Source organism: Anabrus simplex, chromosome 1 (assembly GCF_040414725.1).
Source record: "Anabrus simplex isolate iqAnaSimp1 chromosome 1, ASM4041472v1, whole genome shotgun sequence".
NCBI classification, from domain to species: Eukaryota; Metazoa; Arthropoda; class Insecta; order Orthoptera; family Tettigoniidae; genus Anabrus; species Anabrus simplex.
In genome coordinates, this window is record NC_090265.1 from 1,083,822,493 (window position 1) to 1,083,847,943 (window position 25,451).

Sequence of the window (25,451 nt, forward strand, 5' to 3'; positions counted from 1 at the left end):
CTGTTAGGCAATATCAAACTTAGGTGTGACTTTTAGTGCGCAGAGTTTTCTTTCTTTTTTTTTTTTTTTTTTTTTTTGCAAGCTGCTTTATGTCGCATTGACACGGATAGGTCTTATGGCGACGATGGGATAGGAAAGGGCTAGGAATGGGAATGAAGCGGCCGTGGCCTTGATTAAGGCACAGCCCAGCATTTGCTTGGTGTGAAAATGGGAAACCACGGAAAACCATCTTCAGGGCTGCCGACAGTGCGGTTCGAACCCACTACCTCCCCAATATTGGATATTGGCCGCAATTAAGCGACTGCAGCTATCGAACTCGGTAGCGCGTAGTTCGCTGGTAAATGTTTTCATGTTGGAGGTAAGCTTGCTAGTTGCTTTACGTCGCACCGACTCAGATAGGTCTTTTGGCGACGGTGGGATAGGGAAGGGCTAGGAGTGGGAAGGAAGCGGCAGTGGCCTTAATTAAGGTACAGCCCCAGCATTTGCCTGGTGTGAAAATGGGAAACCACGGAAAACCATTTTCAGGGCTGCCGACAGTGGGGTTCGAACGTACTATCTCCCGAATACTGGATACTGGGTTTGAGGTAAGGCACGGACTCTCGAGCTTCCTCCCAGGACGTAGCGGAATATAGTGTGGTTGAGGGGAGAGAGATGTAACGGGGAAGTACGCATGTGGACGGTTTCGGAGGTTCGAAGGGTGCAGAAAGAGTCTTTTAGCACGGCATATCCGTAGTAGTCCGCCTCTGTGGTGTAGTGGTTAGTGTGATTAGCTGCCACCCCCGGAGGCCCGGGTTAGATTCCCGTCCCTGCCACGAAATTTGAAAAGTGGTACGAGGGCTGGAACGGGGTCCACTCAGCCTCGGGAGGTCAACTAAGTAGAGGTGGGTTCGATTCCCACCTCAGCCATCCTGGAAGTGCTTTCCCACTTCTTCTCCAGGCAAATGCCGGGATGGAACCTAACTTCAGGCCACGGCCGCTTCCTTCCCTCTTCCTTGCCTATCCTTTCCAACCTTCCCATCCCCCACCAAGGCCCCTGTTCAGCATAGCAGGTGAGGCCGCCTGGGCTAGATACTGGTCATTCTCCCCAGTTGTATCCCGACCCAATGTCTCACGCTCCAGGACACTGCTCTTGAGGCGGTAGAGGCGGGATCCCTCGCTGAGTCCAAGGGAGAAACCAACCCTGAAGGGTAAGCAGATTAAGAAAGAAAGATCCGTAGGATTAAAGGCATCTTCATAAAGCCCTCTACGAGCATACACCAGCCATGGCTGCATATAATGACATTAAATAATGAGTCATGACCTTGTTTGCCCTATTTTTAATTATATTTGAACACGAAAAATAATAATGAATGATAATGAAATGTAACATCTGAGACCAGGAATGTAGAATCAAATTGCAAAGGTGAAGTAACACGGGCCTCTGGCTTACATACCGCGTTTCGTGAGGGTTGGCAGCAGTGAGCGAGGAAGATTTGAATGAGTGCGGTGATACTGGTCCATCGTTTTACTATTTGTTTGTAATCCTCGTTTATGTTCGTACTTAGTGGAGATTATTCTGTACGCTATTAAGCTTTGAAAGTAGTGTGTGTTAATTTAGCGGTGCGATTGTGATTTGGAACCGCTTGTGGTGATAGTGATATCCTCACGATATTTTATCTGTGTTTATGATAATGATAATAATAATAATAATAATAATAATAATAATAATAATAATAATAATAATAATAATAATAATGCTGTGCTCTAGAGTTGAAACTGGTGAGTTGTGCTCACAGTGCTAACATCTTAAATGCCTTTCCTTTTTTAATTTTCATACTTATTTTAACAATTCTTGCATCTTAGGTTGATTAATTATTCCTACTTTTAAAAATGTATTCTGTGGATGCTATTTTCAAGAGCGGACGTCTTTCTTTTGACAGTACATTAGAACTGAAAAAGCTAGGACCTACGAAACCCGTTCACAGGTTCAGAATCCTTGCGAAGGTAAATCGCACATCTTACACGGATTTGGCTATGAATTCTCGTGATACGGACCTAAAACTCTTCAATGAGTTTACAAAACATAAATCTAGTGAAAAGCATATAAAAAAACACTATTCGGTTCGCGATGCTTGATAAGGTAGACATCATGTGCCAGTTAGATGGTGCGTACAGGTTTAAAATTAAACAGTTCAATGAGGACGTATTGAAAAACCGTTACATACTCAGTATACTGATTGAATGCATTAAGTTTTGTGGAAAATCTGAGTTCGCACTGCGAGGACACAATGAAACCAATCCATCCGAAAAACCTGAACTTTTTCGTGGTCTGGGTAATTTAATGGTCGAGCTAGACTCTTCTTTAAAGGGGCTCACTGCAAACAACTTAACAGTCGTGTTTTTCTGGGACTTTCTAAAACTATACAGAATGAGCTTTTAGACGCAATCTAATCCGCGCTCTTTCGACGAGATTTCTCTGAGACAATCAGAATAACCAATACAGTAATCCAAAACCTTTAGTCAGTTCATTTTTGGAAACGAAAATAGTTCTTACGCATCCTGCCCTAAAATTCCATGTAGTTGCGGAAATTTTCGGGACTCGTTTCTGAACGATCTCATCTACTACGGCTGTCCGTTTGGAAGATTTGCAGAAAAACGTGCAAAATCCTTCTTTTATTGCTATTTTAGAAACCTTTCACTTGCTTGTTGGGTTGCACAGCGCTCGATAATCAAGTTCGATTGATGGGAGTAACAATGAACAAAGCGCGCATTTTTGTACACGGCCTTCTTTCTTGTCTGTACACCTGTGTGTTGCCCGCTTATCACATTCGAACATTACTTTTCCAGGGGACTTATTTACCTCCAGTTAATCTAGTTCGGCAAACAAAGCTCGACGAATTCCGTATATAGGTAATTTTCACATCAGATGGTATCATTTAAATGTAATCATCACTGTATATCCAAATGGCAAAAACAGCTGATAAGGGCATCCTTAAGATCTCAATTCACTCTTCCCTTTTCTGTTAAAGTTGTCAAGAAAGAAGTGTGTGAAAAAGTACTGTGTCGTCCTCCCACCCCCGACCTAACAGTGCACCGGCCACCACTGGTACATATTCAACGAGCTGATTATTTTATTGGGATGAAAGTTGAGATCAAAGATGTTGTTGTTACACGATGTTATATCATCTTTGTCCGACTCCTTGGGTGAACGGTCAGCGTACTGGCCTTCGGTTCACAGGGTCCCGGGTTCGATTCCCGACCGGGTCGGGGATTTTAACCTTAATTGGTTAATTCCAACGGCACGGGGGCTGGGTGTATGTGTTGTCTTCATCATCATTTCATCCTCATCACAACGCGCAGGTAGCCTACGGGCGTCAAATAGAAAGACCTGCACCTGGCAAGCCGAACCCGTCCTGGGATATCCCGGCGCTAAAAGCCATACGACATTTCATTTCATATCATCTTTAACGTGGAGTTAGGTGACAATATGGGAGTCATACAGAAAGCTTATCGCTCTTTTACAAGATCCTGCCATAACTGCAGCCATTGTAGACTGTGATTCATTATATTTGACGAGAGGTGAAGCTAGTTACAAACATTCTCAATGGGTGAACTGGAGAGACGTACCAGGCCGGGGAAAACTGGCGACACTCAAGCAGTCGAAGGGGTATTCGTAAAAAAATTAAAAAACCATGGTGCAACAGCCCCGTAGGGTCATGACCTACCAAGCGACCGTTACTCAACTCGAAAGCCTGCAGATTATGAGGTGTGGTGTGGTCAGCACGACTAATCCTCTGGGCCGTTATTTTTGGCTTCCTAGATCGGGGCCGCCATCTCACCGTCAGATAGCTCTTCAACTATACTCTCGTAGGCTGAGTCGACCTCGAACCAGCCATCAGAACCAGGTAAAAATCCCTGACCTGGCCGGGAATCGTTCCCGGGGCCTCCAGGTAAGAGGCTGGCACGCTACCTCTACACCGCGGGACCGGCGAAGGGGTACTCATGGAGATCCAGAATGTCATAAACCAATCGCTACGTCGGTAATGCTCTCCAGATTACTATCACTGGGCCTGGGAACCACTGCCGTGCGTCCACACATCCATGAGACTGTCAGCCCGCTCCTCCACAATGAAGTCTGCATTTATGCACTGCCCGGAGCCCTTACATTCTATGACACAGTAGTAATCTGCGCCAACACAAAACACGACACTAAACTTGGGAACGCGGTTCGGCAAACCTGAGGCCCTAGCTGTGTCTGACGTTGCTTCCACCTAGTTGGACTAGGCTCCTCACTTTCATCTTCCCTATCCGACCTTCCTTGGTCAACTTTTGTTTTCTCCAGAATCTCAAAAGTATTAGATTTGCGAGGCCTAGGGTGTATTTCATGTTCAAGCCCTTTATATCTCTTCCTTTTCTTTTTGCCAGGACCTTTGTACTTCGAAAAATTGGACTTCTTTCTTTTCCTAATTAGTGTTAAGAGAGAACTGCCGCCTAGTTGTACTTCCTCTATCACCACTACTGCCACTAAAACACGACACGACGCTGGTCCATATTGCCCATGCCACCTACTCACGGCACCACTATAAACGATTGGAAAAAGAAGGGGCACAAAGACTTCAGGTCTTTTCCACAAGTCATCAACAATTGTGTGTATTGAGAGAGGAATATACAGTATGTATGTATGTATGTATGTATGTATGTATGTATGTATGTATGTATGTATGTATGTATGTATGTATGTATGGGCTGCCTGGCCGAGGCGGTAAAAGGCGTGCTCGGTTCGCCCGGAGGGACGTGGGTTCGAATCCCCGTCAGGAAGTCAAAAAATTCAGAAACGAGATTTCCACTTCCGGAGGTGCATATGGCCCTGAGGTTCACTCAGCCTACACCAAAAATGAGTACCAGGTTAATACCTGGGGGCAAAGGCGGCCGGGCGTAGAGCTAACCACTCTACCCCATCACGTGCCGCGGTTAACAATGGTGGAAGCCTTCCACTCCTCAAAGGACCTTCATGGCCTGTACGGAGGTAACTTTGTCTTTGTCTTTGTCTTTGTATGTATGTCGAATCTTCATTCTGAACGCTAGTTGGATCCCCAAGAGATTCTCCACCAACTGCCATAGAAATCTCAGACTTAACTGATGAGCCATACTAGAAAAATGTGAAGTGCGGTAGTTGCCTCATTGAGCCAGAATTCTGCCAAGCTCAGTTATACGTATCCACCAACTGACCCAAATATCCATGATTTCACATCATTCACCACATAAAATGGGTGCATAATGAATGGATTACTATGGTGGATGTCAGACCTCGAGCGTTTCGTCCGCCCAGCATTCACAAATCAGAAATCCGCTGTGTTGCCTCGTTAGAAGAAGTGAGCCTCGCAGCAAATTGTAATTATGAACATCATCCGCGTCTAAATATATTAGTAACATAACAAGATTAATGGGTAGCTACGGTTATTCTGGTGAGATCCCTGTATTTCGATTTTCAGTACCGTAGTTCCTGACTTTTTCCCGTTTGATAGTAAGAGATAACTGGACATGAAGATTAAAAGTCCACAAGACACATGCGTTACGTTTTGTCAGTCAGTATAATGAGATTTACACAATCAAATAATATTATTATGACCACCTGCTAGATGTGCTATCTGCGACGTGTTCTGGTGAAGAGAGTATACAATTCGACCGACAGGCTGGCTGTACATGGGTAAGGGAAGTGATTTAACCGAGTTGCAAAATGGGACTATTATCGGCTTTCGGACCAAGGAGGACAGCATTTCGGAAACAGTGATGTTTGTGAACTGTTCACGTGCCTTTGTGGTAAAGATGTATCGTGAGTGGACGAATGACATCACTGGGAATAATCGTCGCGTGGAAACAGCGGAGCTCCATGCGCCATTGAGGTCCGAGGTGAACGTCGACTACGACGGTGTGTAAAGGCTAACAGATCACCGTCCAAATGAACCAGGGAACATCCACACATGTTTCTTCACAACGTTACTGCGAATCCTTCTGCGAATGGGGCTCCATAGTAGGGTGACTTCACCCATGCTAACGCAAGTGTAACGACGAAAACGACTGGAATTTGGTCGACAGTATGGCGACTGGACCGTTGCTGACTGGCGACGGATAGCCTTCTCTGGCGAGTCACGTATTCAACTGCATAGAACGGATGGACGTCAGCGTGTCCAGTGAGAAACGTCGGAGAACCAATATCCTGCAACCATTGATAGAAGAACACAAGACGGTGGGGACAGTGTTATGGTCTGGGGTATGTTCTCGTGGTATTCTCTTCGTCCCATCATCCGTATGGAAGGCACTATTCATCGATCTGGTTATGAATCCATTCTCGGCGATCACGTCCATCCGTACATGATGGTTGTCTTTCCTCGGGAGGATAGAATCTTCCAGCACGATAATACGCCTCACCACATGGCTAAAAGTGTCCGCACGTCCCTGGAAAGCCATGATTAGGACTTACAAGTTCTTCCCTGGCTCCCAAACAGCCTATATCTCAATCCAATTGAACATCTATCGGACCATGTTGATCGTCGTGTTCGCCGTCTGTCTTCTACGTCACGCACCATGGGACGCACTGCAGACAACATGAGTAACTGCCGGTACTTCTAGCCGCTCTCTGTGCTATGGAGGGCGGTTACTCTAGATACTAGCAGGAGATCATAAACGACGAGTGTTACTCAATTATATTCTTCCTATCTTCAAATGCAACAATCAGGCAAGTCCCTTTATGGTATCGGAAAATCGGTCCTTCAGTTCAACCTATTTCTTCATCCGTATAAGGAGAGACTGCAGTTTTGCTGTTTGTGGAAATAACAATGTTCTTGAAGTATTGTGCGTTTTAGTGTTTTGGTATTAATGTGTTTGATAAACATCAATCAATCAATCAATCAATCAATCAATCAATCAATCAATCAATCAATCAACCAATCAATCAATCAACCAACCAATCAATCAATCAATCAATCCTGATCTGCCTTTAAAGCAGTCGCCAAGGTGGCAGATTCCCTATCTCTTGTTTTCCCAGCCTTTTCCTAAATGGCTTCAAAGAAAATGGAAATTTATTGAACATCCCCCTTGGTAAGTTATTCCAATTCCTAACTCCCCTTCCTATAAATGAATATTTGCCCCAGTTTGTCCTCTTGAACTCCAACTTTACCTTCATATTGTGATCTTTCCTACTTTTATAAACGCCACTCAGACTTATACGCCTACTAATGTCATTCCACGCTATCTCTTCGCTGACAGCTCGGAACATACCACTTAGTCGAGCAGCTCGTCTTCTTTCTCCCATTTCTTCCCAGCCCAAACTTCGCAACATTTTTGTAACGCTACTCTTTTGTCAGAAATCACCCAGAACAAATCGGGCTGCATTTCTTTGGATTTTTTTCCAGTTCTTGAATCAGGTAATCCTGGTGAGGGTCCCATACACTGGAACCATCCTCTAGTTGAGGCCTTACCAGAGACTTATATGCCCTCTCCTTTACATCCTTACTACAACACCTAAACACCCTCATAACCATATGCAGAGATCTGTACCCTTTGTTTACAATCCCATTTATGTGATTACCCCAATGAAGATATTTCCTTATATTAACACCTAGATACTTACAATGATCCCCAAATTCACTCCATCAACGCAGTAATTAAAACTCAGAGGACTTTTCCTATTTGTGAAACTCACAACCTGACTTTTAACCCCGTTTATTATCATACCATTGCCCACCGTCCATCTCACAACACTATCGAGGTCACCCTGCAGCCGCTCACAATTTTGTAACTTATTTATTACTCTGTACAAAATAACATCATCTGCAAACAGCCTTTTCTCTGATTCCACTTCTTTACATATATCATTGATATATATAAGGAAACGTAAAGGTCCAATAATACTGCCTTGAGGAATTTCCCTCTTAATTATTACAGGGTCAGATAAAGCTTCGCCTACTCTAATTCTCTGAGATCTATTTCCTAGAAATATAGCAACCCATTCAGTCATTCTTTTGTCTAGTTCAATAGCACTCATTTTTGCCAGTAGTCTCCCATGATCCACCCTATCAAATGCTTTAAACAGGTCAATCGCGATACAGTCCATTTGACCTCCTGAATCCGAGATATCTGCTATATCTTGCTGGAATCCTACAAGTTGAGCTTCAGTGGAATATGTCGCTAAGAAAACAAAATACAAGCACTGGTACCACGGGTGAGAGAGGGAAAGTGATATTATGTAGGCACTTCCAAAACAAATTTTCGTGTGTAAAAAAAAAAAAAAAAAGAAATTAAAACATAATCCAATGAAGAATACAGAGCGAAACTTTATTTCTTCGAGAGCCAAATTTCAGAGCTAAAGCGCGTGGTGTAAATAAATCTACAGCGTCACGTATATGTCAAATGATCAAAAAGTGAAACTTGACAGGTAGTTTCGCTGGGTTAAATTGGCAAGGTTTGCCCTATTTAAAACAATATATGACCATTCACATTGCATATTGTTACTTGGAGTTTCAATTATAATGTGATTACTGCTTTAAAGGGAAATACGTTTAGGCATGTATTACCTGTATATTATAACAAGATGAAATGAAAATGGTCCGCCTCTGTGGTGTAGTGGTTAGTGTGATTAGCTGCCACCCCCGGAGATCCGGGTTCGATTCCCGGCTCTGCCACGAAATTTGAATTTGAAAAGTAGTACGAGGGCTGGAACTGAGTCCACTCAGCCTCTGGAGGTCAACTGAGTAGAGGTGGGTTCGATTCCCACCTCAACCATCCTGGAAGTGGTTTTCCGTGGTTTCCCACTTCTCATCCAGGCAAATGCCGAGTTGGTACCTAACTTAAGGCCATGGCCGCTTTCCTCCCTCTCCTTGTCTATCCCTTCAAATCTTCCCATCCCCCCGACAAGGCTCCTGTTCAGCAAAGCAGGTGAGGCCGCCTGGGCGAGGTACTGGTCATTCTCCCCAGTTGTGTCCCCCGACCCAGAGTCTGAAGTTTCAGGACACTGCCCTTGAGGCGGTACAGGTGGGATCCCTTGCTGAGTTCGAGGGAAAAACGAACCCTGGAGGGTAAACAGATTAAGAAAGAAATGAAAATGAAAGATGGCTTCATTTAAATTCCGGAAAAAATATAGAATATCGTTATGTATAGCAAAGTTAGGGTAATTCTTACCTCAGGTGTTTAAAATGGTTTTGCAATATTAATATTAATATTACCGGGCGAGTTGGCCGTGCGCGTAGAGGCGCGCGGCTGTGAGCTTGCATCCGGGAGATAGTAGGTTCGAATCCCACTATCGGCAGCCCTGAAGATGGTTTTCCGTGGTTTCCCATTTTCACACCAGGCAAATGCTGGGGCTGTACCTTAATTAAGGCAACGGCCACTTCCTTCCAACTCCTAGGCCTTTCCTATCCCATCGTCGCCATAAGACCTATCTGTGTCGGTGCGACGTAAAGCCCCTAGCAAAAAAAATATTAATATTAAAACTCTCATCGTAATTATATCACATTTCAAGAAAAGTTCACGGCTTTACATAGATTATTCAAACCAGTTGAACGTACACCACTGCATATCGTCTTAGACGTATTATGTTTGTCTTCAAGACATCCTAAGGCAGTAGCCCAACTGGTGGGCACGCCCGTTAAAGCATCGTATCTCTACGGACTGACACTGTGTTTAGATGGTTCGAGTCCCATTGTAGAAAGTATCACTATCAGAATGTTGGCCGGCAGCGTAGAAGAGGTTTTGGTATACAATGGCTAATAATATTAAACTGCGTGGCAAAAACCTAGGTTCATTTCCAAATATCTCCGCATTGTTCATCGGGACTGAAGGCATATGACGCTGTTAACGGCGATTCTTCTGTCGGATGGGAACGTTAAGCCTTGAGTAGACTACTTGTCGACACGGGTTTCACCCTTTCCCCACCTCATTAGCACCACCACCACCACCACCACCACCACCACCACCACCACACACTCAGACGTGCATGTCGTCCATAGACGTCAAACAGAAAGACCTGCATGAGGCCAAACGCCGATACATCCATCCATCCATCCATCCATCCATCCATCCATCCATCCATCCATCCATCCATCCATCCATCCGAATAGGCACTGCGTTCCATCCCTCCATACTTGTATCGCGTATATAGCCCGAGCACCTGGCATGACAACGCAGCTCGCTATTCGAGTGGCTATTGGCTGTTGCTCAAAACGCTTGAGGTTTGATGCTGAGTATAGCCGTTGCTTACGAGATACATAAGGCCGGGAAATACAGCACACTAGACTCGGTCTCGAGATACTTCTGACAAGCGCCGCTAGAGTTCTCTTTACTGAGCTGTCTCGCCCGCTCATTGCAACACGTTCCAGTACGAAAACCTATAAAAATTAATTAAAACTAGCAAATTCAGAAGACACCAGACAGATGTGAGATAAATAAATAGACCAAGAGGAGTTGTATGACTTACTTTCTACAACGTATTTCTTACACTTTGCTTAAACGAAATAATTCACGAAAGAAGCAGAGAAGTCTATTAGCGAGTTTGTCACTTCTTCCCGTTTTCTCTAATTCTGCCTCGGGCGATAAACTGATTGAGATTGCAGTAATAAATAACTTTTTAATCCCAGTCTTATAAATTATCAGCTATCCTACCTTTTCCTCCACACATCTGATGTTGATGATGATGATGCTTGTTGTTTAAAGGGGCCTAACATCAAAGGTCATCGGCCCCACATCTGATATTGCGACATTCGTATTGAAGCCGCTGTTTGGAGAGCGATCTTATGCCCGTTTCGCCATTAGAAAATCCTACATAATTTTCAGCATCTTCTGATGTGGTACAGTTAGGCAGTACACGGATCTCCAATCTGTAGCCGGCAGGTGCTTTCCTGTGCCAGAGGACGCAACATTTTTAGCGTAGTTTCTCCGTATTTCACTTTTTCTTCCCGTAAGATTCAGTTTGTTCTAACAGTAATAACGCTCCTAAATGATCATTTGTACCATTATTTCAATTTGCATTACTTTTTGGTCAAGTTCAGATACCTTAAATCATTTTTCTGATTTAATTACCGTATCCTACTTTTCAATATAAAGACTGTTTTCCGTGTTCTGGCATTTTAAAACTCATCAATATATATTTAGATTTAACACATTGTAGATAGCCGGCCCCGTGGTGTAGGGGTAGCGTGCCTGCCTCTTACCCGGAGGCCCCGGGTTCGATTCCCGGCCAGGTCAGGGATTTTTACCTGGATCTGAGGGCTGGTTCGAGGTCCACTCAGCCTACATGATTAGAATTGAGGAGCTATCTGACGGTGAGGTAGCGGCCCCGGTCTAGGAAGCCAAGAATAACGGCCGAGAAGATTCGTCGTGCTGACCACACGACACCTCGTAATCTGCAGGCCTTCGAGCTGAGCAGCGGTCGCTATTATATTGTATTATATTATATTATATTGTAGATACTCGTAGCCTTTCAATGACATAGAAACGAGACTTGTAGGGACTCATTTTTCTTTTTTCTTTTTGTGGGTGACGTAGATCAGTTATATGCTGAATATATGGTATGTTCATCGTTATCTGAATCAGAAATTTTACTACATTTTGCTGACAATACGTCATTTCTTGGAGCTGGAGCCTTCCTGCTTTTGACATTTTTCTGTTGTGAACAGGATATATACTAAAAATAGAAGGAACTTCGTTGGGAAGAATTCGCTTGGTATGCTTACACTGAAATCTGATGTATTAAAATGCAAGTTACATACTCGTGCCTCGAAACAGCTTACCTGCATTTCTCTCTTAAACCACACTCCGAAGGAAAATATGGATCGTCACATTTTCTTGCTTTTCAGCGGCATCCGAAGTATATAGAGGAACACAACAGTGCACCATGCCTTTCAACCTCACGGACACTCACCGACAGGGACAATACGCACAATAAATTGCTTAAAATCAACACAACATCACAATGTTAAAGTCCGCCAAGAGCAGAACAGAAACCTGACATCTAGCGGTCAAACCATGAACACGGTCGGGCCGTCTTTTCAGCGGCAAATTAGTAGCTATGTCCCGGCCTTGTATATCTCGTAGGCAACAGTATAGCGTCGCTCATACCTGTCACTTTCATTTCGTCAAAGTCAAAGACTGGACTATGACAGGTTGATGGAACCAACAACTTGTTCTAGTCCGCACCACAGGATACAGTTCATTGTAAATACCAGAGCTTGACGAATTGTGGTAGTACCGGTAATTATATTATTCTTTACCAAATGGAGTTATGTGAATCAGTAGCGGTAGATATTAATATAAAACACTGATAAAATTTATATTATTCTTTACCAAATGGAGTTCTTTGAATCAGTACCGGTAGATATTAATTCTTTTTTTTTTTTTTTTGCTAGTTGCTTTACGTCGCACCGACACAGATAGGTCTTATGGCGACGATGGGTCAGGAAAGGGCTAGGAATGGGAAGGAAGCAGCCGTGGCCTTAATTAAGGTACAGCCCCAGCATTTTCCTGGTGTGAAAATGGGAAACCACGGAAAACCATATTCAGGGCTGCCGACAGTGGGGTTCGAACCTACTCTCTCCCGACTACTGGATACTGGCCGCACTTAAGCGACTACAGCTATCGAGCTCGGTGATATTAATATAAAACACTGATGAAATTAAATAGTTTGTTTCAATGACATAATCCGTGATAGCACAACGTACAATAATCTAATCAACTACATTATGGTAGAACAACGATAAAGCTGGAAGTTACTAACTGTTTGAAGTAGAGCAGCAGGGGAGATAGCTGAGAATAGCTCGTCTACCGATACTACCAGTTATGCATTTCACCAAGTTAAGCACATTGTTGTTCCTTAAATTATAATTATGTAAAGTTCAGTGACATTATCGGTTCACCACATCTTTTTCTGTGTGTACTCGTCAACATCTTCCATTTCAGTCTGAAAAAGAACGATACTCACTTGATAACAGCCATGGCGTACTCGAACCCGCCTCCATCTTGAGTAGCCTTAGTGACACCCATCGCTGTTTCTGTAACACACATTAAAAATGTTAGCCTACTGTGAACAGTTTTGAGGACACGTGGAATGTTACATATTTTAAAGTATACCAAATGTTTTGCCGAATTCACGTTGAGCATGAACCTCGGATTCAATTCATTCATTAGATATGTAAATGTATTGTATAGATTATGCTAACAGATCATGTAGCGACAAGATAACATCACTAAGGAGTATTTGAGGCTGATTTAAGACATGTACGTTTGACCTTCTACCGTAGCGAAAGCTGGTTCAGATATCTCTGAAAATTTTTCCGGTGAAGTAGGTGTGTATCAAGCATCAGCACTGAATGCAATTCTGTTCAACACTGTCATCAACTATTTGACAGAGCATCCTCTGCCAGAACTGGCATAGACTGTACTGTATGTGGATAGTGTTGGTCTGGTCGGTGAAACGTGTGAAGAGGTCGAGGTGGCATCGCTGGAGAAAAACAGACTATGGATCAATCGCAACTTCCCAGAGCTTGAGCTGGTTAGTCCGCAAAACACCGTGTTCCTAGTGGCAAACCACTGATGTTGACAGAGAGGTTTGAGTATCTTGACTCTGTCATTGCTACCACGATGTCCAGTACAGCATCAATGTTGGCTGGATAAAGCTGCGATCACTGGCAGGTGTCTTGTGTGACAAATCGATTCCTTTAAAGATAAAAGGTAAGTCTACAAGATGGCCATCTGAAATGCCCTCATAGTTGGCTCCAAATGCTGGGAAGGGCAGAAAAAGCACGATAAGCAAATACACGCCAAAGAAATGTGAATGCTGCGTCTGCAAGCGTCTGGCTAGCCGAATGCCCAATGACTACATGCGAGTATAGATGAAAACTGAATGAGAGGCAACTTCGCTAGTATGGGCACATCAAACGATGTGATGAAGATCATCTTCTTGCCACTACAGAGAGGCCAAGGACGCCCAAGAGCAATGAGGTGATGAACAACTGAAACCACCTTGAAGAAGAATAACATCGCAGTTGATCAGGTACAGAAGCGGAGGGAGTACTCTCTTCAGATCAGATGAGCCGACCTTGAGTGATACTAGGGAGTGCCCACACTGCGGGCGCACATACGTTCAGGTAGGTGATGATGTTCTATGAAAGACAGCCAAAGGGATAATGAGGCAAACTCGCTTACATGCACAGAGGGCGGTACATTCTTTTGGAATCTATTAAAGATTAAAATAAAATTATTATCAAAAGATATTTTAATTAATGACACTTTTTGATTGAAATGTTGGTATAATTAACGTAGCATTTCACAGTGTGTATTCAAATGGTAAGCATTTTTAGTCGACACTGAAAGGATTCACCAATTACACAGTATTATTCCGAAGCACTGCACCTGATTCAAAATAAACCAGCTCAACAGGCTACACTTAGAAATAAATTCATTTATTACATGAACGTTCAGGCAAATTACAAGTAGTTTCTAATTGTCAATGCCGGAGAGGGGATGAAAAGGAGGAGGAAAAGAGAAGATGGGGGTAAACTGCAGTGGAGTGATAAATGACCTCGAGTAACTTTTTAATGAACATCCATTTCTAAATTTTCTTCAGACCTTTGTGGGTAATGACATGGATTGTCAATATTACTCTCGCATGTATCACGATATACAATACCTTGTTTGAAAATCCAGGTCTTCCGCCTAATCCTAGACCTCAATTTCTTGTAGACTCATCCGATTACAGACTTCATATTATCCCATCCACTGCAGTTAAATGGCAATTTTGAGACTACTGTGTGCTAACTCAGGAAGTAAGGTCGATGACCCGTACACTGAATCAGCATCAGTATTACTCACTTCGACAGAGCAGATATGTCGTACTCACCTAGTAGAATGTTCACTGTACACTCGCTCATGTAATGATGAACGTCGAACGTCTTCCCATGCTGTTCATTGTGCATTCTCTGCGATATGATCTGGCTATTAATGTTAAAAACATCCACGAAGGATTTCAGCACACTCTGGTGGAAAGTTGGGGCAATCAGCTTGCGATGTGAGCGCCATTTTTCACCTGAAAAAATTACATTTAGTTTCAAGTTAAACCACAGTCTAATATACACAGTCGCGAAGCTCCTTAGTGATGAAATGGCATCCCGTTGACAGGCGGAACGACGCCAGCGCTCGCAGCGGCCAGCAAGCTCTGTCAGGTACAGTTCTCTACCCAACAGCTGAATGCACCTTCCCACGTAAATTATAAACTGTAACCACCTCCACAACTATATTAATCGTAAATTTTAAGAAAACACTTTGATACACTAGGCTAACTTATTGCTGCAGCGTAGTAATAATACCGAAGGTAAACGACAGTAGTTCTTTTCCGAAGGAACAACTGATCACTCCACTGTAGTTAAGGTCTTAGCCAGTTTCGAAATCCCATTATTGAATCGAATTTGGTAATTTCAAAGAAATCATACAACTATTAATGAACTAAAAACTATTCAAATAATATTCGAAGATCTCAGGAACCTAAATGACTGAATTTTAACTACTTTGAAGATTTTTCTATGGCAATGAAAACTTCATTGCAAAATTTCACATTGTAATCTAATCTTAGTTTCGCAAATAATAACTTAGTACCTTCACAGCATTAATGTGGGAAAAGAGGTATGTACATTAAGGAATTATCATTATACCACATCAAAGCTCGTGAGCGTTCTCCTTAAACATACAGGAAGTACCTAATAACCCCTGTTCTCACGGTTCTCCTCGACTTCCTACAAGATAATTTCTGCTCCCCTGATAACGAGCAGGTATCCGCGCACTTTAGGTCACGTACATTCCGGAGATAGTGGGTTCAAAACCCCAATGTCGTCCGCCCTGAATAATTTCGTGTGGCTATTTCTAGCCGAGTTCAGCCCTTGTAGGCAGACCCTCCGATGAGAGTGGGCGGCATCTACCATGTGTAGGTAACTGCGTGTTATTGTGGTGGAGGATAGTGTAATGTGTGGTGTATGAGTTGCACGGATGTTGGGGACAGCACAAACACCCAGCCCTCGGGCCACTGGAATTAACCAATGAAGGTTAAAATCCCCGACCCATCCGGGAATCGAACCCGGGACCCTCTGAAGCGAAGGCCAGTACGCTGACCATTCAGCCAACGAGTCGGACGTCCACCCTGAAGATGGTATTCCTTCCCACTCCAAGCCCTTTCTTATCCCATCGCTGTCAAGTGACTTATCTGTGTCGGTGCGACGTATAACTATGTGTTGTGCTCCTTTGACACGGGTTGATCATCTCTTTATCAATCATTTTCGTTTTGAAGAAATCTGCGGAGATTTATGTGGAATGGAACTGCATTCCATACTAATGTCTTCTCTGCTGACATACACTGGCTGTCTTCAAAATCATTCGAACATAACTTTATGTCATTGTACAAATAGTTCACATTTATCTTCAATAGATCAGTCCTACTATTTACAGGCAATCTTCTTTTTCTTCTTTCTTTCTTAATCCGTTTGTTCTCGAGGGATGGTTTTTCCCTCGGACTCAGCGAGGGATCCCACCTTTACTGCTTCAAGGGCAGTGTTCTGGAGCGTGAGACTTTGGGTCAGGGATACCACTAGGCAGGAGGACCAGTGTCTCGCTGAGGTGGCCTCAGCTGCTATGCTGAAGAGGGGCCTAGTGGGGTTGGGAAGATTGGAAGGGATAGACAAGGGAGAGGGAAGGAAGCGGCTGTGGCCTTAAGTTAGGTACCATCCCTGCATTTTCCCGGAGAAGTGGGAAACCACGGAAAACCACTTCGAGGATGGCTGAGCTGGGAATCGAATCCCCCTCTACTCCGTTGACCTCCCGAGGCTGAGTGGACCCGTTCCAGCACTCGTACCACTTTTTCAAATTTCATGGTAGAGCCGGGAAACAAATCCGGGCCTCCGAGGGTGGCAACTAATCACACTAACCACTACACGACAGAGGCGGACAAGCAATTTTCTACACAATGAAAATTGTGTAACACCGCTACGTGTTAGATGTTACGATTGCGTTAAAACTTTTTAAATTTCATAATTGGAAGAATTTCCCTAAGAGTTACATTCCTGTATCATTGATGAACGAAATACCTACTTACCTGAAGTTACATTTCTGAATCTTCACAATATTGTTCTATTATCCGAAAATGTAAACGGTAGTTCAATTTTTACTGTACAGATCTTTAGAAAACTTAAAGAATAATAGCTCTGGTGTTTTCTTGTAACTGAGCAGTTTATTGCTCCATACACATCTCCTTTCGTAAATAGGCCTACCTTGTTAATTTAATAGAAAACCAATAATCTATGATGGAATTACCACACGTTTACCTCGCGAAACGTATACCGACTTACACATCCCAGTCGACCGGTAGCTTGCTGACCATGTGGAGCGCTGCAGTCGCATGGATGAAAAAAATGAGCCGAGCTTCGCGACTGTGTATATTAGACTGTGGTCAAACTATGCTTACGAAACGTGTTTTATTAGTGGTGAGATTTTTTCAACTTTAAAACTAGGCCAATCAGGAATGGTACACTTTTCTAGCTGTTGGGGGAAAATTTTTTCCTTCAAATACAATATCCAATGTATATTGAAAGTAAACGCTACTGAATCATTGCTTCACTCCCAGATATCTAGGAGTCTTCCTGGATCACACACTGACTTACAAGAAACACTGCGAAAACATCAGGCAAAAGGTTATCGCAAGAAACAACATTCTTCGCAACTTGAAAGGCACTACTTGGGGAACTCAAACACAAACCCTTAGAACATCAGCTTTAGGCCTTTGTTACTCTGCGAGCAAATATGCTAGTCCAGTGTGGTATAAATCAGACCATACACAACAGGTTGACACTGTACTCAACAAAAGCTGCAGAATCATTACTGGATGCCTGAAACCTATTCCAGTTGAGAAAAACCACTGCTTAGCTGGTATTGCTACTGGGGAGATACGTAGAGAGAGAACATCGAACAAGGAAAGATTTAAGATATCCACATCACAAACACGCCCAGTATTTGGATATTTCCCCGCCCAACCTCGCCTTAAATCTAGGAAAAGCTTCCTTCAGACAACAGTTGGTCTCGATATGAATGCTGATACCGCTTGAAGGAGAATGTGGAAGGAACTTGCAACTGGAAGACCCCAAAAGAAAGCCTCTCTCCTGGCAACAAGGAGTACTGGGCTACATGGAAGGTGCTCAACATACTACGAACTGGAGTCGACAGAACCAAGCTTATCCTGCAGAAATGGGGCTTTCGAGAGACTTTTCCCTCTGTGATTGTGGGAAACTACAGGCACCTCAACACCTTTACCAGTTCCCCCTGTGTTCAACAACATGCACGATAGAAGATTTTATACTTGCCAATCTTCATGCTACTGACGTTACCCGCAACTGGTCACAGAACATTTAATGGGCCAAGGGCTACCTGACGATCAATGGTTCAACTGACTTATGTATCGGTGTAATTAATTTATAATGATAGGTTTAAAACATTTTGAACGCTGTACTTTTATTAATAATTCACTATAAAAGAAAAGCAAATTCATCTCCGTACAGGCCATAAAGACCCTGGAAGAGGTGGAAGGTAAAGTCTTCCACCATCCGTAACCTCGGCACTTGGTAGGGTAGAGTTGTTAACTCTACACCCGGTAGCCTTTCCTCCCAGGAATTAACCTGGTACTCATTTCTGATGTAGGCTGAGTGAACCTCAGGGCAATGTGCAACTCCGGAAGTGGAAATCTCTATTGAAATGTTTCAACTTCCTCGCGGGGAATAGAATCCACGTCATTCCGGGTGAACGGAGCACGCCTTTACCGCCTCGGCCAGGCAGGCCATAATAATTCACTGTACTGTATCTTAATTTATGTATTTTACTTCTTACTGTCTGTGTTGTGTTTAACTAGTTCTTCCAATACGAATAAAAATAGAAAAATCCAATTTATAGAATTATAATCATAGTACTAGAAATAATACATTTGGAAAAATTACCTAAAAGTACTGTATTTGAACATCCGCCTGAAGCTGTGTTGCTTCTACTTGTACTTCAATTCGTCAATACTTTTCCATGAACACTTCAAAAACAGAGACATGATGGGCGTTTCTGAAGTTCCCGAAGGATTTTTTTTTCCACTGGTAATACGAAGATAACCCCATCAACCTGGACCCATTGTTTTGGGAAGCCAGGATCTGCCTGTCACAAGTCAGGACAAAGGGCGAGTGATAAAGGAGTAACACCTCTTTAAAACACCTTGATCCGGTTGGCCCAGCTGGTAGCACCTTGTAAGGGACCCTTGCCAGAGTTACAGGTGAAACCTGGTAAACGGTCTTAAAGACGGAAGAGGAATCTCACTCCCAACGGCTGAAAGAGCGAAATAACCTAGTGGAGCAAAGCCTTGTAGCGCCTGTTCTCCAGGTTAGGGGCGGACTCAATTACGTGCAGAAGGTAACGGGAAGCGACTGCACTACTTAATCCCAAGTTAAGCAACCATGATGTTGTCACAGCAAGATGTGCCGTTTACTTATCATGAGGCACGAAACCCAAGATCCGGCAGGGGAAGGAACGAGGCTTCCCAGGTCGTCATTGAGCGAAATCCTCGCAATATCGAGTCAATGAAAATTGAACGTGGAATGTGAGAAAGCTGCTGGATGCAGGAAAAAATGGAAGAAGCTAAAATTTTCATGAATGAAAGAGAGATAGATATTCTGGATCTACGGGAAATAAGATGGCCAGGAAATGGTGATTTCTACAGTGATGGCTTTAGAATGCTCTATAGTGGTAGTACAAGTGGAGACAGTAATGGAGTAGCAAGTAGCACTGCTAATTACACATAAGTGGGCAAGAAATGTGATGAACACGTTAATGAGAGGATTCCAGTTACAACAATCAAAACAAATCCCAGGAATCTGGTTATTGTTCAAGTGTAGGACTTTCCAATGTCAAACAGCTTGGAGGAGAAATAGAATAAATGTATAAGAACGTTGTTGAAATATGGAATATGGCAAAGGAATCAGATAATGTAATAATCATGGGAGATTTCACTGCTATTGTTTGAATGCAACCAGACGGAGAAGGAAGTGGGAAGTTCGGTCTACCTTTTTTTTTTTTGCTTTACGTCGCACCGACACAGATAGGTCTTATGGCGACGATGGGATAGGAAAGGCCTAGGAGTTGGAAGGAAGCGGCTATGGCCTTAATTAAGGTACAGCGCCAGCATTTGCCTGGTGTGAAAATGAGAAACCACGGAAAACCATCTTCAGGGCTGCCGACAGTGGGATTCGAACCCACTATCTCCAGGATGCAAGCTCACGGCCGCGCGCCTCTAGCCCACACGGCCAACTCGCCCGGTGAACACCTAAAGAATATGGGAGAGAAATTCAAAGAACTTCTATATGACATGATATGAAATGATGATGAAATTCCAGAAGACTTCATCAAAAGCGAAACACTTAAGAAGAAAGTAGTGTAGAATGTTCCGATCACAGAACCATAACTCGGCTCTCTCATACATACAAAATACTGTTATCAATTATAAGCAAAACACGATAAATAACACATTAAATTTACCACGATGGTAGATATCGGAGGAAGTATCCATACGGCAAAAATCAGGAAAGGTGTAAGGCAGGGCTGTTCTCTCTCTTTCTCTCCGTGCCTTTTTAATCTATCCACTGAAGAAGCCATAAATAAATTTAAGGCAAATACCAAAGGAGTAAAAAGTAAATGGGCACCATATCCAATACATTCGATTTGCAAATGACATAGGAATTGTAGAAGACTCGGAGAATGAGTTGTCCAAGATGCTGAATGTATTATCACCAGCATTGCCAGATTCAAACTTGAACATTAAAGTTAAGAATACCAAGGTATTACTTGTGAGTAAACATCCTGAACGAATTCACGCCAATATCAAGCTTACTGACAATATAGTGGAACAAGTCACCAGTTTCCCTTATCTAGGAAGCCTGAACACCAATGACAACAGGTGCAGCAAAGAGATCAAAAGGCGAATAGCCCTTGCCAAACTGGTATTTAGTAATAAGAAAAATCTTTCAATCAATATCAGTTTAGATTTTGGAATTAGGAAGAAATGTGTGATTTCTTTTGTATGGAGTGTTCTACTGTATGGCTATGAATTTTTGACAATCAGAGATCAGGACTGGAAACGACTGGTAGCGTTTGAGATGTGGGTGTCGAGACGAACGCTAAGGATTAAATGGATTGAAAAGAGAACAAACAAAAGCGTTTTGCAAGAAATTCAATGGAAAAGAGAACTGATGCTAACGATACAGAGAAGAGCTAACTTCACTGGCCACCATACTGCGACATAATATCTTTCTAACCAATTCGCTGGAAGGGAAACCACAAAGAAGAAAGGATAGAAATATCCTTCCTCCCGCAAGGATTATAACATGATATGTTAGTTTCAGTGCTGCTATTCTTGCCTAGAAATGATTCTGGAGGACAGATCTGTTTATTACGCCTTCCAGGGCCAACCCATTCGCCCGGCGCCCCTAAAATATATATTTACTTTTACAACCCAAAGTAATAGTCCAGGAGCCATTATCCATTGCTTCTGCCAAGGATCACAGGCATTGGCCGAGATGTCGAAGATTAAGACGTCAATACCACCAATTAAGAGACAGTGATTTCGTTACCATCCACTGCAGAAGGAAAAAGCTAAAGAGGCTCGCGAAGTCTGAAAACGTCAAGGCATTGGACGATAACCTCACATTTTCTCAATTCTTCCTTGAATCGCATGGCTTACGGTAAGAGAAAAAAAAGGTCGTTTAGTAGTTGTAACGTATTTTTGCACATCGAGGCCAATCTCTGTTATGAGAACAGTGGCCCCTTCGGGGCTACACTCCCTTCGAAAGGCCTTTTTCTATCGCCGCGGCGCATACTGTCCGCACGGCAAGTTAAAAAGAGACAGTCATTTCAAACTAACAACCAACAGTTGGCGGCAGTGTTATTCCACTTACCTCCAAGGTCAGTCTAGACTGATCTTGACTTACCTCCATAGAGTTAGTAAATGAAACACTAGAGGTAGCATTGGCGCTGCAGTCGCGTGCGAAGTTGAAGGAGCACGCTGTTTGGCAAAAGCTGGATTGTTTGGCACTGTCACTACTGGAGCTTCCCGATAAATTGAAGTATATACTTCTTTGAAGAAAAATGTCAGTCTCCTGTCCAGCTTATGGCTGCGTAGAGAGGTTCACAAAGGGCCATAGCATATCATTTCACAAGTATTTTCCTTGAAATTCATTTCCGTACGTATAAAATAATACATTGCATGACACTCCTTGTCATGTGAATTGGCCTATTTGGCCTAACTTCGCGACTGATTCCCCTGTGGGCGTGAATGAGATTCTTTGGATCTTACCTTGAAGACTAAAATTAATGTTTTACGAAATATAAGGGATGATATTTTCCTTTCTCTGAATGGTCATGTGCTTGATACCGAGCGAGTGGCTACAGGCTTTAGGTCACGTAGCTGTCAGTTTACATTCAGGACATAGTGGGTTTGAACCCCACTGTCGGCAGCCCTGAAGATGGTTTCCATTTCTCACACCAGGCAAATGCTGGAGCTGTACCTTAATCAAGACCACATTCGTTTTCTTCCCACTCCTAGCCCTTTCCTGTCCTATAGTCATCGTAGGACCTATGTGTGTCGGTGCGACGTAAAGCAAATTGGTACAAAAAAATAAATAAGGTAAGATGTGCATGGTAGCCTGGAATTGTGGTCCGCTTTTCACTTTTTGTGTGTATTTATAGTAGGCCTATTAAAAGCTATTGAATATATTTTCTGTATAGAGTTTGTTGCTTTCCCTTCATACAATTTGTGTAGCAGTCCCCATTCATAGCTTACCACATTTTACAGTTTAGAGACTAGATGTGCCTCACCGTGTGAACATCTGATTCCTTTACTTTCGTCAATATTATTATTCCTTTAAATGTCACATAGGACTATATACAAGCATAATGTATTATTGACTGAACGAGTTGGCGGTGCGGTTTGGGCCACGCAGCTGTAAGCTTGCTTTCGTGAAACAGTGGGTTCAAACCCCACTGTCGGCAGCCCCGAAGATGGTTTTCCGTGGTTTCCCATTTTCACACCAGGCAAATGCTGGGGCTGTACCTTAATTAAGCCCACGGGCACTTCCTTCCCTTTCCCAACCCATCATCGCCGTAAGGCCTATCTGTCGGTGCGATGTAAATCAAATTGTAAAAAATATTGTAAGTATTTTTTTCAATTCTCTTCAATCGTATAATTTACCACTCACCCTTTCCTCTAACGGAAATCATTTTACGAGTTAAATCTTAAAGCAAATCATACATTTCAGGAAAAGCTAAATAAAAACTCCATAATAGGCCGAAACCACAACCGAGCGACATAGTTTCACTTTTAATCACGTTTAGAACACATCAACAACAACAACAACAACAATAATAATAATAATAATAATAATAATAATAATAATAATAATAATAATAATAATAATAATAATGGTGGTGGTGATGGTGGTGATAAAAATAATAAAAATGGCTTTACGTCCCACTACATACGTGCACGGTTTTCGGAGACGCTGGGGTGTCAGAATTTTTTCCTACGGGAGTTCCTTCATGTGCCGCTAAATCTATCTATTTGCAAGAGGCTGACTTATTTGAGCACCGGACTGAGCCAGGCTCGAACCTGCCAATTTGGGCTCAGAAAGCTAGGGTCTAAACCGGCGATGATAATATTTTGTCTACTTTACCCCAAAATCGCGCCAACTTTTTAGGCCTAAAATCTCGCTCATGCGCTTCGTACAAGAGAGGACATTTTCGGTCGTTGGGCAGAATTATACCAAATTTCTGGTCATTTACACAAAAAATAGCGAAATATACGAGCCCTCCTTCTAAACGTATGTTGTTAACAAGACTTAATATGAACAGTAAATTGATTTTGTGTTAATTAACTGCACCTCTTAAATTACGCATTTAATCCTGTATTCATGCTTTTTGGGCTTTGTTTTTTACTGGAGAGAAGCATCACAAGTATACTGTAGTATCCGAGAATATTTACATGTAAGAATTTTAAACGTTATGCATATCCACACAGTTTTAAAAGGCCCCGATTTACATTGATGAGTACGGTGGAATGAGCTTTTTGCCAAACAGCTGCGATATCAACATGTTTCGCTCGCTACTAATGATGGGTAGTTCGCGAACGAACTAGTTCTCGAGAACTACTTCACTCCCACGAACTGTGAAGTGTTTACTCGTCTCTCGAGAACTACTTCGCGAACTATATATACACAGAGCAAAGAACATAACGAATGAACTGTGAAGTATTCGCTCGTATCTCGAGAACTACTTCGCGAACTGCAGAACTTCACGATTGTGAAGTGAATGGGAAGGAACTTGTTCGCGGGCGAACTACTTCAGCGGTTGCAGAGTGCTCTAGCGGGAAAATTACACATTTTGAAGTAGTTCGTAAAGTATTTATTTCTTGGGAGCGAGAGTGTTGGAGTCTATTGAAAAACTTAACCGTGATAGATTAATATGATTCTTTGATCCGTATTGACTAGTCTGAATCTATTACAGAACTATTTAAAGTCGTTTTACTTAAATCCGCCTTGACGTTTAGCGCCACCGGCGAGAAAAAGTTGACCAACACTCAGATATTATAAATTTATTTTTAAGCCAGGCGATGAAATCACCACCAAGAAAAGGGTTTTCTTGCGATAACAGATCAGCGTTTAAAACATCTCATTTTCAAGTCGACAATATTTAACAGAAATTGACATTATCCTTGAAAAGAAATAGGTTTTTCCTACACTCACATTCCTGAGGGGTTGAGGGCAGGGGGAGAGAGTGTGAGCTGACATTACCGGTAATAGGAACGTTCATCTTTGTAGAAACTACGAATGTTAGAGAGAAGTGCACCTGCGTGCTACCTGTTGTCCACTTTGTGTACTTCCTCGTTCTAGAAAGCTCGCGAAACGATCAAGCCTTGTGTGAAGGGAATGAGAAGGAACTCGTTCGCGGACGAACTACTTCAGATGTTGCAGAGTGCTCTGGCGGGAAAGTTACACATTTTGAAGTAGTTCGCGAAGTAGTTCTTTCTTGGGAGCGAGAGTGAACGAACTAGTTCCCAGAGGTGAACTGCTTCTTCCCATTGCTACGCTACACTGTTTCTCTCGTAGACGGTGGCGCCAATGCTACCTCTAGTGTTTCATTTACTAACTCTATGCTTACCTCAGCGCTATTATAGTGGAAACCCAAGTATTAAACAAAGGACAGTCACTTCGCGTGCGCCACATAGCGGTGCCTCGTGTCACGAACATAGCGGGGCGGACTCTATAGTTATGCCGAAGAAAGGCCGAGGACGACCGAAGTAAAAATTCCTTCAAGACTTGGCGCAGAGTCTTGACTATGGTTCCTATAATGAAATGAAGCGAGGAGCTGAG

The 25,451-nt window shown here is 42.9% G+C and overlaps 1 protein-coding gene across 1 annotated transcript in view; it reads right to left on the reverse strand.

Annotated features, from left to right (window-relative positions):
• The window catches only part of LOC136876273 (cytochrome P450 4g15), a 175,511-nt gene that overhangs the window by 43,579 nt on the left and 106,481 nt on the right, over positions 1-25,451 (reverse strand). The window contains exons 4-5 of the mRNA XM_067150086.2: positions 14,867-15,052; positions 12,950-13,019 (exon numbers count right to left, since the gene is read on the reverse strand). Of these exons, the coding sequence (XP_067006187.2) occupies positions 12,950-13,019; positions 14,867-15,052 (256 nt within the window). The remainder of the gene's footprint in view (positions 1-12,949; positions 13,020-14,866; positions 15,053-25,451) is intronic.